This window comes from Anabas testudineus, chromosome 4 (assembly GCF_900324465.2).
Source record: "Anabas testudineus chromosome 4, fAnaTes1.2, whole genome shotgun sequence".
Classification (NCBI taxonomy): domain Eukaryota; kingdom Metazoa; phylum Chordata; class Actinopteri; order Anabantiformes; family Anabantidae; genus Anabas; species Anabas testudineus.
In genome coordinates, this window is record NC_046613.1 from 18437124 (window position 1) to 18451896 (window position 14773).

Consider the following 14773-nt stretch of genomic DNA (forward strand, 5'->3'; position numbering starts at 1 on the left):
TAATTAATGTTTAAAGAATTAGAAATGTTTATTACTTACTTACAACATTCGAAACCTTTTAGACATTAACTTTAGAAGTTAAAAAAAAACAACAACTTGTTTAATAGCATCAAAGGAAATGAAATTCTTACAAAAATAAATGGCTCACAAATGTTTTTTAAAATGACAACGACGCTCTTCATAAAAATACAAATGCATGACAAATCAAAAGTGTGTCTAAAAAATTTTTACGTACAGGAGATCGTAACTTTTTGCACATGATATAGATTAATACAAAAATGATAACAGATGATCACTGTCATTGGTAAAGAATCAAATCGAAAGATGAGCTCAGTGTTTAGACAGAAGTGGTGACATGTTTTCCATTTTGTTGATGAGCGTGTTATTTCTATTCATTTGCATAGCTTAAGCACATTTTGAATGATCACTGATTAATAAACAAGCTACTACGGGTTTTTAGTATGTACAAATAACGTCACGAATCCTAGAAGATTTTCTGAATCTAATAAAAACATACTTAATGTAAATTTGTTCTGGGTACATAGTAAAAGCAGGATTTATTAAAAGTATATACAATATAAAATACACACATCTCATTGGCCAGTTTGCCTCCTTTTGGTCTCACTGCATCTATGACGACAGTAAATGGGAAAAACACACATGGTCTCAGCAAAGAACAGTTAACGTCACTCACATTGAATTTAGTTACAAGCACAAAAGATGAAAAGAAAAACAAACAAACCCACAACTCAACAAGTTCATTTGTGACAAAGAAAATGCCATGTCAGGGGAAATACAAACACCCAGAAACCCAGCGCTTTGCTATGTTCTCTACAATACTGCTCCACGTCTTATCTGTGGAGATAAACGTTGCCAATCTGGAGAACAAACAGAGCCACAGAAATCATGCACGCTCTTATCACAAGTGGCTGAAGGTCAGGTGACTTTCAACCAACCTTACTCCAACCGCACCCTCTGATCCTGCACACTACACACAATGTGCTGGACCTTCTGGAAAATGGCAGTGTTTGCTGTAGAAGTGGCTACAACTGAGGATCCTAGTTATTAATAGGTAACCAATCAAAATGAAGGAAACACAAGTTTAGATCCTAATTATTAACATATAGTATGTTCCCTATGTGTGTGTGTGTGTGTGTGTGTGTGTGTGTGTGCTGTAAAGGTAACTTTGGTCTCAGCGCGTCAGAGTCTTTGCAGTGTACTGGAGTGTATCTTGGCCCATGTCTGTGCGTGTTTGCTGTGCAGACCACAGAGCTGAGACAGGACTTAGCGGATTCATGAGTTGTTCCTGTCGTAGTTCTTCACCATGCGTTTGATGTGGAACAGTTTGTGCCTCAGCCTGCGGCACTCCTTCTTCTTAGACTGGTAGTCTGATGTCTACAGAGAAGAGGCAACAAACAAGACTCAATCAATGCTGACGAACAGTGTAACACTGTGTGTGTCAACCTATTATTAATAATAAACATGTCTATGATATATTATCATCTCGGAGAATGTAGATATTTCATGTGCATAAGTATAGAATGGAGTAATAAGATAACATGTTGTAGCTGGAGGTTTAGTCACAAATATCTTCTTACCTGCTTCAGGTCCTTTAGTTGATTGTATTCCTCTGCTACAATCTTTGAAGAAATTAGGAAAAAACATGATGATGACAGCTGCCTCATGTACAGCATAAGTCACTGAAGGGACTGTTTTTACAAGTAAACCTGGAAGATGCTCAGTATTGTCTCTCTGACCCACAAATCTACATTTTGGTGTCTTAAAGGCAGAAGGAAAGAAGTTTTTGAAGGACTTATTGCAGCTTCTTGTCGTAGCAGAATTGGAGCTGTTTATGATGGAAGTCTACTGGTGCTCGCAACCAGCATAACAATATTATTTTATCACTAGGTGTGAAATAATAAAAGTTATAAATACTAATGTATACCAGTTCAAATTCCTTAAAACCCTAATAAAAAATGTAAAGTTAAATTCTTCATCTCATAATTTCAGGAGGCATGTGGTGTGTGTGTCTTACCTGGTATTTAGCTGAAGTGTCATCCATCGTGTCCAACTGGCGACTCAGTTTGTTCAGCTGATCATTTATGTCGTCCATCTCAGCACACAGCCGCTTGTATTCCCTGAGGTCGGCATCAAACTCTCTCTTATAATCATGGCGCTGAGCGTCAGATGTTATCACTGGATACATACTGAAGAAAGAGAAGAGCAAGAACGCAGATTTGGAAGAGGAGAGAAACAAATACAGAGATAAACATTAAAGCTGAATGTGCACATGTTGGTTTCATTAGTGGTGTGTTCGACTAGGATCTTTGTCTCTGTGTGCTTGAATCCAACTGCAGCCAAATAATAAAATTTTCTCAGTACCTATACTGACTAATATGTTTTGAACCTTTGGCCCAATTCTCTCATTAGACCTGACTAGAGCCCCAGTAAAGTGGCATGCCTCAGAGGATTAACAACCCTCCTGGACAGAGTAAAGCAAATACAGACCACAGCTTTTTCCATGCTTTGTTTTTTTAACCAACCATACAAACATGTTTCAAACCAACAGATATTTCAGATACATCTTCCTGTAAATTAAGACATTTTCACATAAGCTTGATTTTCTGAGAGCACAGTTCACTCTTAAATCTCAGAATTTAGGTTTGGTCCTGGGGGAGCAACAGTATTTGACTGTAACCTACATTCTGAGTTCTTGGCTAATGACATTTCCATTTCTAATCCAGCCTGTGTGAGCTGCACCCGGGCAGTGCAGTCGAGGAGGTTTGAATCTCACCTCTCCCACTCTTCTACATCAAGTTCATTGCCGGTCTCTCCTCCTGTGGTGTACTCCGTCTCATACTGAGACTCGTCCAGCTCTGGGTTACGTCTGCGTCTCTTGCCCCTGTTGGCAGAGGGTTTGCGGCCCCCGCCTGTCTCTTCTGAAGGGCTGGAGCTGGTCCCTCCAACATGGGAGAAGACCTCTGATGGTCGGCTGGTGGTCCTCTCTGAGTACCTGCAAAACAGCAACAACGACATCAGACATTGGTCACAGCTCCTCAATTGGGTCTGCACTGGGACCACTAGAAGAACTGAGGCCTTGAAAAGCTGAGCTGAGCTCGTCAACATCACATATTTCATGTGGCAATCAGAGATCAGCAACATTTGAATCAAACTGTGGGGACAGTTCAGGCCTTGTAATGTGCAGACGCTGTGAAATGTGAGCAAACGTCTATATCCACAGCTTGATAAAGCACCATACATGTACAACTTGTTATTAATGAAAACAACATGTTGTTGCTGAATTAAAAACTTATTGTAAAGTTGTTTTTCTTGCACAGACTGTTAAAATAACCTAGAGAACATACATACTACATAATGAATGACTACTGCACTGTGAGGTGCTGCTCATGTTATTCCATTTTAAGTAATATATAGATTTCCATAATAATAATAAGAAGAAGTAGAAGAATACAGGAAACGTTGCTAAAACAAGAAGCTCATTAGTTTGGTTTGCAAACAAAGGGAAACCACAAAAATGTTGAAGTGCACAGGAACAAAGGGATCAATAGAGTATATCAGTCTCATTTAATAATAAGGTAAATTACTTAATTAGATGTTTTATATTTTGTTCTTCATCAGTATAAAACTCCAAGTATGGAAATAACAATTATTTGCATAATAAGGAAAGTTTCCAAAAAAGATTAGTATAAGAAAATTTGGTGGCTTCCATTGAAAACAAATTATTTTATATGATCATTATTTAACAAGATAATGTGCTCATTAGGGAGTTGATTCCCTTTATTTTTCAGGCCTATGAGCTGAAAGAAATCAAGAACATCATGTTCCAGATAACACCAGCAACTCTGGGAATGATCTAATACAAGACTGTGACTAAACTAAATTAATATTTACTGCAATGCTGTAGACAGATAACATATGGGGGAAGCTAGACACCACTAATGATTATTGTTGCTCACATTTAACAATTTGATTGTGAGCCATGTGAGGGCTCTCAGTGACCAGGAAGCACACACAGTTCTTTAATAACAAGGCGGAAAGACATGCTCAATTTTGTAGGTTTGTGGGGATTTGTAGAGGAATCCAAATCCAGCAGCACAGATATTACAAGTTCTTCAAAATAAAGGTTTCAAAATGTCATCAAGACACTTCACTTTGTAAAGCAGGAAATCATCAAAATAAAAATGTCGTTTGCATAACGTCTGTAGTTGCAACATAAAATTCAATGACTGAATTATTTTATGTTGTGTGCAACATATCAGCAAGATTAACAAAGTGAGCGTCTAGTTTTAAAAGAAGAATATTTGCAGATTTCCACGTCCTCAGGGAACTCATTGAACATGAGGGGAAAAAGAAGGGATGGTTAATCCAACAAGCGCTCAAAGGTCACACACAGAGCTTGTTCTGTGGGCAGGGCAATATGTTTTCGCTGGCTTTAAAACGCAGCAGTGATTAGATATTGTTTGTGAGTCACATGTTTGTACGTTGATTGTTTGTGAGGCGTCTTTGCTTCAAAGTGAACAGACTCTACTGTTGAAGCTAGATGTATTTTTAATAGGAAAGGTCGCTATTTTCTCGTCCTGTAAAACAAATAAAAGTACATAAAAAACACCCACTCGTTGTGGTGGTAGTTGTCGCCATTGTAGGAGCTACTGTCCACCTTGGCTGGGGCGTAGGAGATGACACTGTTCGCTGAGGCGTTGAGCAGCCCACCTCCTTTCTCTGACACCAGCAGTGTAGGGGCGTCCTGAACACTGCGGCTTTCCGCCACATTGTTCACCTACAGCAGGCAGGAAAAAACAAGAGGAACAGACTTAAACTACCAAAACACACACAAAGAGCAGGACGCACCACAGGCCCACTTTCCCACTGACATCCTGTTCAAGAAATTATAACTTTTCTCTCTCGGAGCGAAATACTTCAGTAATTGGTGCTTAAAATTTAAGAGAGAACTGAGGCATGAAATTGGACGGCGCAGTTCTACTCTTCAGTGAAATGTGGGTTATCGGTGCTTGAAAAGGTCAAGACAATTAAAACAAAGAATGATTAACTGTAAAACAAATCCAAAAGTTACCCAGCCAAACCTGTAACTGTTTTTTAACAGCATTTAATAAAGTCTACACATACTTTGCCTCAGTGTCTGACATCCCTATAATCTAAAATATAACATAACAGTATCATATACACACACAAAACAGTGGTTAGTAGCTTCTGTTCTGCTTTCACGAGACGAGCCCTACTCCTGTTCTGTATACGTACATTTAAAACCAAAAAAGGGACACTGCAGTCATTCAAAACTGACCAGAACACGAGTAACAAGCAGAATTAAGACAACTTGTCCACATCAAAGAGAGAAAATCTTTTTTTTTAAACTGGAACTACGACTACTTCCCAACTATAAAAACAATAAGTAAGCCACAAAATTCCTCACAGTGCAGGAGCTGAGTGGAACATCAGCCTAGCCCTCAAAAAACAATAATCATGGAGGGTGGAGTGCTCGGTTAGGGGGCAGCTGCACGTCTTTGAGTTGCAGGAGAATCCCATTTGAAGAGTGCAGTTCATGTAAGAATCCCAACAATGCCCCCTTAGCAGCTGCTGGGCTGTGAGCACAGTGTGTAAGTATGTCTGAGAGGGCAGACTGGACCTGCTGAAGCAAAGAGAGCAACAGGAGAGACCTGGAGACAGAGTGGTGCTTGTTGATGAGGGACGTAGGAAAAGCATGAAAGAGCAGAGGAGCGAGGGAAGTGTGGATTTGGGATAAAAAAGAAAGCAGCAAGAAAATAGAGGTGGTGGAAATTAAAAAGTGCTTTTAAAGTGAAAAAGAGCAAGATGAGATTTAGATGCTGTGAACGGTCAGCAGGCATTTGTTTTACTGAAGATGATGCTACTTTAGACTAACTTCATTTACAGGTTATACATCTGTGATAGATTTAGAAAACTAGTTTTGTGTTTTTTAATGCATGCCTGTGAAACCAGCCAAAGATGCTTCCACTCTCTGACTTTGCAGCACATCAGGACACACACACAGCCAAACAGAAACTGCCTCCGATGACCTCATGCAGCAGACACAATGCTGATCCCCGAGCTGAGCTGAATGAGGCCAGTGTGTGAGGTCATCAGGGAGAGCCAGGCCACCCCGGGCTCGTCAACAGAGATGGGTCCAATCTCAAACCGAGCACAGTCTTAGACTGTCACTGGCCTTGTGTTACAGGAGCCAAACAAACCTAATGCACCGGTTTATGGTTCAGATGCAGATTGCAGATGGTGCAGCTGCAGCTGTGAAGACTTGAGGAAAATGAGGACAGTTCGGCAACAGAGACATCAGGAGTGCCTGGTTTATTGATGCTGTCACAAAGACGTGTTATAGTGATATGACTAAAACTTGATGACCTGCTTTTGTAGAAAACACAGTCACCAGGTGAAAGTCTAATATGTTCCACAAGCTAAGTACAGTACATGTTGTACATGATCTGTTGTAATTCATCTGTAGTTCATTCTTTCAGTTTTTAAGTGCAAAAGGTTAAGTTTTGTTATGTTTCTGATGTCTGATATCATCTGTGAACATGTCTCCCCCATTAAACACTAGTGCTAGTCATTAAATTCACTCTGGGCTTATCTCATCTACTTTACTCCAACCGTACACCTCAGTGTGCATGATGCTATGTTCTACTTAATGACAAATATTCTCAAAAACAAACAGCTCACTTTAATCCAATGTAACACCATGTCTGTCCAGTGCTTTTCTTCTTAGTCAGGGCAAGAGATAAACTGTGACTCACAGCACTTTTCTGCAACCTTCAATGACAAATCTGACCAAACAATTAAACAAAGCATGTGATGATGCATCAAACAAAGAAACACATGCCTATGAATGCTATTGGAGGTTAGATACAGGTTTCGTTCCTTTTTTTAAAACCTATCTTAACAAATCTGTGCTTGTTTGTGAGTTTTATTGCCATTTAAATTAAATATAAACTGACAGATAACATGGTGAAATGGATGGAGGCTGGGCAGACTAGCAATATTTGCTTTGGGTTAATCATTGTTTTCTTGCTTCTTGTTATTTTTATTTATTTCAGCTGCAGTTGGCATGTATGTACTGTACTGTGTGCATGTTAATGCGACGCAGTGGGAAGGATGTATCATTGCTGCACACAGAAAGGAAATATTTTAATATTCTTAGTTTTAAAATACACTGCTCGTCCAAAAAAAAAGTCACACTCATAGGGACCGCATTTAAAAACCTAAAGGCAGGCTCTCTAAAAACCACCTGTGTGCTGACTATCTTCTCAGGTAGTTAATGATTACTCAGAGTGAAACCAGGTAGTAGACCATGAGTAAACAGCCACTGACTGCTATCAGCCCTGACCCTGAACAAAGTGACCCCGTCAGAGGAAACACTCTTATGGTAGCATAACGATTTACCTGTTGAAGCCTGTAAACTGATAAAGTCTATATATGATATCCCTCTTGGACTTTAAGCTCATTAAGACACACGATAAACACAGATGTGAACCGGTGCATGACATTATAAAGTCTATGTGCAAATACAGTACAGCAAAGTAAAAATAGTATAACAAGTGACAAACCAACCTCAGGAATGTGCCGGTCTCAGCTCGGCTTTTTACTCCACCTGCATCACCACAATCACCAAACCCGTCTTTACAACTGATGACTACTTAGAGGGGATGACTGCATAAATGATGACCTACTGTAGCTACTTAGCTACAGTACTTTGCATTGTGAAACTGTTTGGAAACTAATTTGCTACCTGAAAACATGACATACAGTTTGCTGACAGATGGAGAAAACCATACGTCAATCACTTTGGGCGGCTGAAACTGCTCTACCAAAAAAAGAAACAACAAAAAAAAAAAACAATATAGTTGTTTATTTCATCATCTATGAGTAAACAATGTATTCCATCAACCTTACTCAGGCTGGATTTAAACTCTCAGTGACCTTGTTGACTGCAAGCTGTGCATAAAAAAACTCAGGTCAGGTTCGGTGAAAATTTGATTTTTTTTTTTTTTTAATTCTTTTTAAATCCCATGCAAACCCAGTCTTATTAAACTGTGTCTAGCATCCTGACTTACCCAATCCTCTACATCTCTGCCCTCCGAAGCCTTCCCTCCAACAAGAGGCTCTTCCCAGTAGATGTTTGGTTTCCCGTAGCGCCAGATCTTCCCTCTAGTTTTTTGTGCAAAGAAAGCTGCAACGCCCAAGGCGATGACAACCAGGAATCCACACACCATGGCAATTCCCTAAGTAGAAATACGACAAAAAAATCTGTATGAAACCTTATAAGCTGAATAAAAAGTGGAATATAAGCTCAAAAATTGTCTCATACATACCAATACAAAACAGTACTGCACTTATAATATTGGAAAATACAGTATAGGAATGAAAATATATTTCAATGCCAGTTTTGCTAGAATTAACCACAACAGCGGCCCAAGGAATAATGCTATAGGTATTCAAGCTTCTACAATATCTATCTGCAAGTATCCTGTAGATTGAAGTAATCTATGCCTTCATATGTGCAATTCAATTCAGTTTTAATTGTATAGGGCTACAACCCGACACACAAGTCATCTCAAGTGTGTAAACAATATCAACAGGTGAAGCTACAAACCTCCTGTGGGTCCACGAAGCAGTAATGGTAGAGATACTGGTTGTAGGGGAAGCTGCCCACCCCTCCCATCTGTGAGTAGCTGGTCTGGTAAAGGTTCTGGCACATCATCAGCATCGGGTTGTACATTATACTGGAGGAGCTTTGAGCCATGGGGTTCACTCCAACAATGTAAACAATGTTTATAATGCCCTAATGAAACAAACAGAGATAGTACATTGACAGTTAGATTCATATTTACAGTTATAAAGGTTAAAACAGAGGATACATTTATTCTACTTGAAGACTTTCTTTCTATACTGAACATAAATTATATAAACCGGTTGGAATAACACACACATGTTGACTCTTTATATTGTTGAACTACTGGTATGAATTCATTAGAAGCTCAGTATTTGTGTTCAGTGATGTTCACTGACCCGTCACTTGGGCCTCGCTGTGGGTTCAGTTCATGTGTCATAAATCTTCTGGGCCCCACAACAAACAAAACCATTCTCTAGCCTTAAACTACCATAGCTTTAAACGGACCTAACACAATTTAAAACTGCCTTTAACTCCTACTCGAACTCAAGCAGAGAGCAAATGCTTGACAACAACTCAACCCTCACTAACATGGGACATTCACTCCGATATAACAAGACATCAACATGCTATCCCACTGCAGCGAGTCCAGCTGCAGTATGCTGCTCGACCCACCAAGCAACAGGTCAACAGTCACCGTCAGGCACCTTAACTTACAACACACTTTAGAGTTAACACTAAAACTTCTGCACTCATCCATCTTTGACTCAGTCACTTCTCTTCTAACCCACAAACTTTCACTGGCTGCAGTGTCGGCCATGTTTTTCACAGCATGTTTTAAGGTTGGTCCTCTTATACCCACTTAACAGGGACAAAACTGATCATCCAACAAAACCCTACAAGCTGATCTCCACTTTAAGGACCACAGTGCTCCACCCATACGCCTCTGCCTCAGCTGCTAACTCTGTATATCAAAGCTTTTTCCCCTCATAGGTCATTTCTACTGCATCCTCCCATGGTACAGATCCACATAATGAACGACCTACTGCGCTGCTGATCACAACACATGATTTGGTCTTAGATTAGTGCAGTTATCTCCTGAGGGACTGTGGATAGTTTGCCATTCTGCCCCTGCCTTTAGCTGCCCTGCGTCATGTCTCTTATGAATTGTATACTTCCCCAATTGTTTACCATCATGTACAAACAACATACCAGCTTGTTTCCTTTTCACATGCAGTGTGTTTACCGCTAAGTGCATATTTGCAAAGTCTGCTCCAGTACTGTAGTAGTAGCAACATGTTGATCTGATCAGAGTTACAACTGTGTACACAGAGTCCGAGTGCCAGATACTTCTGGCACTGAAGGTTTTTGAAAACAAGCACATTTACATACCATTCATAGCAGCTTCATGGTTTGGGGGTGTTAGCTGGAATGTGTTATGGGAACCTCAGAATATAGTTTATTAATGTGAGAAGCTTCAGCAGGAACATGTAAATGTAATGCTGCTAATGTAAGGTACAGTTTCTTACATATGTTCTTATAACAATGAAATACATATGTAAATAAAAGGTCTACAGACAGTTGATTCAGATGAGACTAGTTCTAATAAATTGTCCCCTTAAACAATTGAGTATATTGTCTCCATTTAAATTTTCATTACATGGATCATTAAAGAACATGTTGTTTGGAAGCACTAATTCAAAGTAATCAAAGTAGCCTGGAGGTCATTTATGGTACTTTTAAGCTTGTTGCTTGTTGTAAATCGCTTCCTTGTTATCCTGTTAAGTTTTGGGTGTTATGCTTTAATGTACGTACTCTGTAACCACGATAGTTTAGCTACATTACCAGATTGTTATCTGTGTTGATGAATTAATCACCTGAGCTTTCATAGGAATACCCACTCACCACACACACAAGAACAAACTCTAGATATAAATGTGAATCAGAATTACCTGCAGCACGGCCATAATGACGCTGGTTATCAGGAGGGCCAGAAAGAACTTCCTGCTGTGGACCGCGTTGGATTTAGAGAAGCTGGAGATGAAGAATGCCAGCGCTCCTATGAAGTTGATGGCTGCCATGGCAATCATGGCGGTTTTAGCAGAGTAAGGCGAGATGTAGGAGCCGTAATAGCTATTACCATAGCCATATCCTCCATAACTGCCATATCCCGAGCCGTAGCCGCTCCCAACATATCCATTGCCATAGCCCATCCCAGAACCATAGTAACCCATTCCATATCCGTACTGCATGTCCCACATGAGAGTGGAGGCCACACAGGCGAATATTGCCACACACAGCACAAGCACGACACCCATCATGACCTTGATGATCCCCGGAGGTGACAGCATTTTGTAGAAGTGCTGTGGCTTGTCCTCGATGTAGTAAGATCCTGGCGGCGGGGGGTATGCGTTGTAATCACTCTGAGGGCCATGGTAGCTACCTGCAGGGCCAAAGCCGTTGTTGGACGGTGGGATGAAAGGAGGACTGTAGACAGGTGGACTGTCGTAGTGCTGCTTGTCAAACATCGCTGAAGGACGCCAGAAACTGAAAACACAAACCAAAAGAGTATGAAGACTGTGGAGAGAGTAAAGTGCACTGCACAAATGTGGGAAGAGCTGTGCACTTTTGTTTCCCAGCAGCATTGATATGAGTAATGCTGCTAGGTGGAGAGATATGGAAAACCGAGGCGTGACTGACTTAGTAGCAGGTGTAAATGTTTTACCTTTTCTGAGTAGTGTGATTTATGACGAGTTAGAGCTCTCTGTGTCGGGTTGAATAAACCAGGTTTCACTGAAACTAGAGGGTGAAACACTCACATCATGAGCTAGATCACGAAATGTTGACATTTCCTACAGTTACAGATAAAAATATTAGAAAAATTATATTAGCTATGAGATCTCTAAATCAATAAAGTCAGAATCAGTGTGGAGATGTCGGTACCAGGATGGAGAGCACAGACAAACAATACGTTCCTTTTTGCCTCTTCACAAGATGTAGGAGTCTCTCTCCAGCTCCCACACTGTCCAGAGAGATTTTGAACATTTCACGTTTAAAATTCCAGCTAAAAGTTTCATTTTCTCTTTGTAACAAATCTAGTAAAGAGATATCCAGACACAGTATACAGCCATGTCCATTCTTCCATTCGGAGCTTTGCAGGCAGTGAACTGCCTAGATGTCGGAGTAAAGAGTCTTTTACCTTCTCCCTATTTCCCTTGAGGATATTTAATATCAACATAATTTCCACTGCAATCTGCACAGCCCAAGCAAGATAAGATTCATTAGGCTTGTTTTGCAACAGTAACAGTGCAAAACGAAAAATACGTACCACTGTAAACACCATACCTGCTACTAAATTGGCTTGTTATGTCCACTAGCGTGCTGGAAACTTTTAACTCTTGTTACTTGACAAATCAATTTATAGATTTTCATATTTGCTTTATTTTGCTTTTCTCAATGCAACGTAAGCTAGTGCTAGTCTGAGACTTGAAATCTGCTCCACCCAGACCTCCCTCCCGTGCAGGGTGCAGCAGATCGGCCACGCTCCACCACCCAGCACCTCAGGTAGTCGTCATTATGAAGTGTGAATGAGAATGCTCCAAAACGTACCAACTAACTAATAAACGTACTAGAAATGATTGAAAACTCTCTGATTTAGCTTTTAGAAGTGACCATGATGCCCGACCATTCAGAAGTTTAGACATACTGGCAGAGAGATGATCCCTGGCACTGCCCACAGCGCTGGGTAATAACTCTAGTCTTTGTGCGACTCTGGCACATACAACAGAAGAGGTCTCGCCTCAGAGCCTCCATCCCAGACACCTTCCCATTATTCCCTCTTCATTCCTCCATATCCTTCATCGCCTTCACAATTCCCCTGTCCCCCTCTTCTGCCTCCCTCCATAACTTCTTGCTTTGTTTTGGGAGTAAACGTCGAGGCTGCTCGTCACGGGAACAGTGTTGCCATGGAGTCAGGGTTAAAAAAAATAAGAGAGAGAGAGAGAAAGAAAATTGGGGCACTGTCCGGGGGAGGATCAAACAAGGGTTCCTCTGTGCTGCTCCTGAGTGGAGCGAGGTGGGACAGAGACAGGAAGAGAGGAGGACAGGTGGATGGGTGTGCCCTGGAGTATCAGGTGTCCTTTATTGTTGATCAACAGCCTGTCCAGTAAGTCACGGGGTCTTTATATTTATCTCCTACTGCTGGGTTTGATTGTATCTTTGACTGGCAGGAAATAATCTAAAGCCCAAGCTCCTCCCCGGCAAACAAATTCCACAGCGAGGGCACAAACGACTGCCATAGCTCGCACCCATTAAAAAAATTCTACTTCATAACATTAGAAAAGTTCACTAATGAGATCTTCCACTAAATCCAACAACAAGGCAATGTGTCCAGCACTTCTACTAAAGTAGCAGAAGCAGAAACCACAGGGGAAGTTGTTCTGATATAACTGTAATAAAACATTTTATAGAAGATGAACAACAGATTAATAAATAATCATCACTCAGATGTGATTGTGAATTCCCACAAAACACTTATTTGGCACATTGCTCAAAGTGTTAGACGTAGTAGTAGTAGTAGTACAGTGGTGTTTGTCAAAAAATGGCTCCCAAATCTTATTTTCTAGCTGGGCAGAGAGGTCCAGGTCAGGTCAGACACCCACCAGTCGCAGCCTGAGCACCACACAACACAGAGACTCTATCATCTGCTGTCCATAATGGAATTCCAGTTGTACAGTCACATGTCTCACATCTGTCAAAAACAATCAGACCCCTGGCCGATGTAGGCAGGGACCCACTGGCACATACGCAGGAGTTGGCCGAGACTTCCTGCCTGAAAAACAGCCCACTGAAAAATCTCCCAGATCATAAAAATAAAAAAAACTTTTAGTGTGAGGCACTAAGACAACTTGGACAATGGTTGAACCACTGGAAGAGGTGCTGCAGTAAAACTCAGCAGAAGCTCAAACTGGACTTTGTGAGATCATGGAGGCAGGACTGCTGTGTTGGAGGCTGCATTAGATTTATTTAAGTGTCCCTCATAAAGTGGAGACACTCTTACCACTGTGTGAGTCCTGGTTAGGACTCTTCTGTCCATACAGGTGCCTCATGGGAATAATCTGTATGTTACATAAAAACTGTTTTACCTGTCAAAAACCCACACCTGACAAATAATCAGTGTATTTGGATCAATATAATAAGTCACATTAATACAAATACAGTGGTTATAAGGGCTGATCTTGGTGTGAATTTGCCTTTTAGTCCCAGTGGGTTTCAGATTCTAGTTTCACAGTAACTCCCTGAACCACGATGAGGGGTCCCACCTGCGGATTAAAGCTCAGATCTTCCAGGATGTTACAGCCCAGCTCCACTAACACACTCCAGAAGAATAATTCACACCATGCAACTAGATTCACGTCTATCCACCTTTGTCTTACCTGAGGATCGCTGAAGGGGGATGAGGGACTTTCTCGCTCTCGGTCCTGGTTTCCTCTCAAATCTTTTGCTCCCACTGAAAGTTTGAAGTCAAAATAAAAAAAAAAGTAGGACCGTGAGAAAAACAACTGGTTTTTGACTTCACATTGAAGTGAACCTCTTATCTGGGGCAAACTTTAAAGGTCGCGGCTCCGTTTCAAGCTCCTGTCCCAGGCGGAGACAGAGACAGCGGGTCCCTCACCGACTTGTGCCTCTGAACAACTGCTTTGTCCCGCCTGTGTGCAGCGCGCACACCGCCGGGTTTCCACCGCCAGAGGGCGCCCTTTCTGCGGCTCACGGCCCCCACACAGCTCCCTCACATCCAAGAGACACAAATCTAATGAATGAACGAGTACAAACTAAAACCAGCACGGTTTGACTGAATAATTCAACTAGTTTTTCCACACTGCACTGAAGATCTGAACACTGGGTCCATTAGTGCTTAATGCAGTAAACACAAAAGGAGCTGATGCTGCAGTTCTCACCTTTACAATCACTGCTCATTGATGCTTTTACAAAAGTGAAGCATAAAATAACACTACACTTCATAAAATATCACTACATACACTAACAATATTGGGTTCTGTGCTCACACACAGTTCTGTCTAGTCTCCTGGGACGTTTGTTAAC

At 41.1% G+C, this 14773-nt stretch overlaps 1 protein-coding gene across 1 annotated transcript; it reads right to left on the reverse strand.

Annotated features, from left to right (window-relative positions):
- Positions 1 to 40: 40 nt before the first annotated feature.
- si:ch73-61d6.3 (occludin) lies at positions 41 to 14360 on the reverse strand. The gene is made up of 9 exons (XM_026346299.1): positions 14107 to 14360; positions 10624 to 11218; positions 8654 to 8842; positions 8115 to 8282; positions 4635 to 4798; positions 2795 to 3013; positions 2036 to 2207; positions 1599 to 1640; positions 41 to 1395 (listed from the first exon to the last, which is right to left on the reverse strand). Exons 2-9 carry the CDS (start codon positions 11197 to 11199, stop codon positions 1294 to 1296), a joined length of 1632 nt encoding a protein of 543 aa, XP_026202084.1. The 5' UTR covers positions 11200 to 11218; positions 14107 to 14360; the 3' UTR covers positions 41 to 1293.
- Between the last annotated feature and the right edge of the window lie 413 nt (positions 14361 to 14773).

Coding starts and splice junctions, on each gene's coding strand:
- si:ch73-61d6.3 (XM_026346299.1), bottom strand. CDS start 11,199: ATGTTTGACAAGCAGCACTACGACAGTCCACCTGTCTACAGTCCTCCT. Junction 1,641..2,035: donor ACACTTCAGCTAAATACCAG/GTAAGACACACA, acceptor ATTTCTTCAAAG/ATTGTAGCAGAGGAATACAA. Junction 1,396..1,598: donor AACTAAAGGACCTGAAGCAG/GTAAGAAGATAT, acceptor TCTTCTCTGTAG/ACATCAGACTACCAGTCTAA.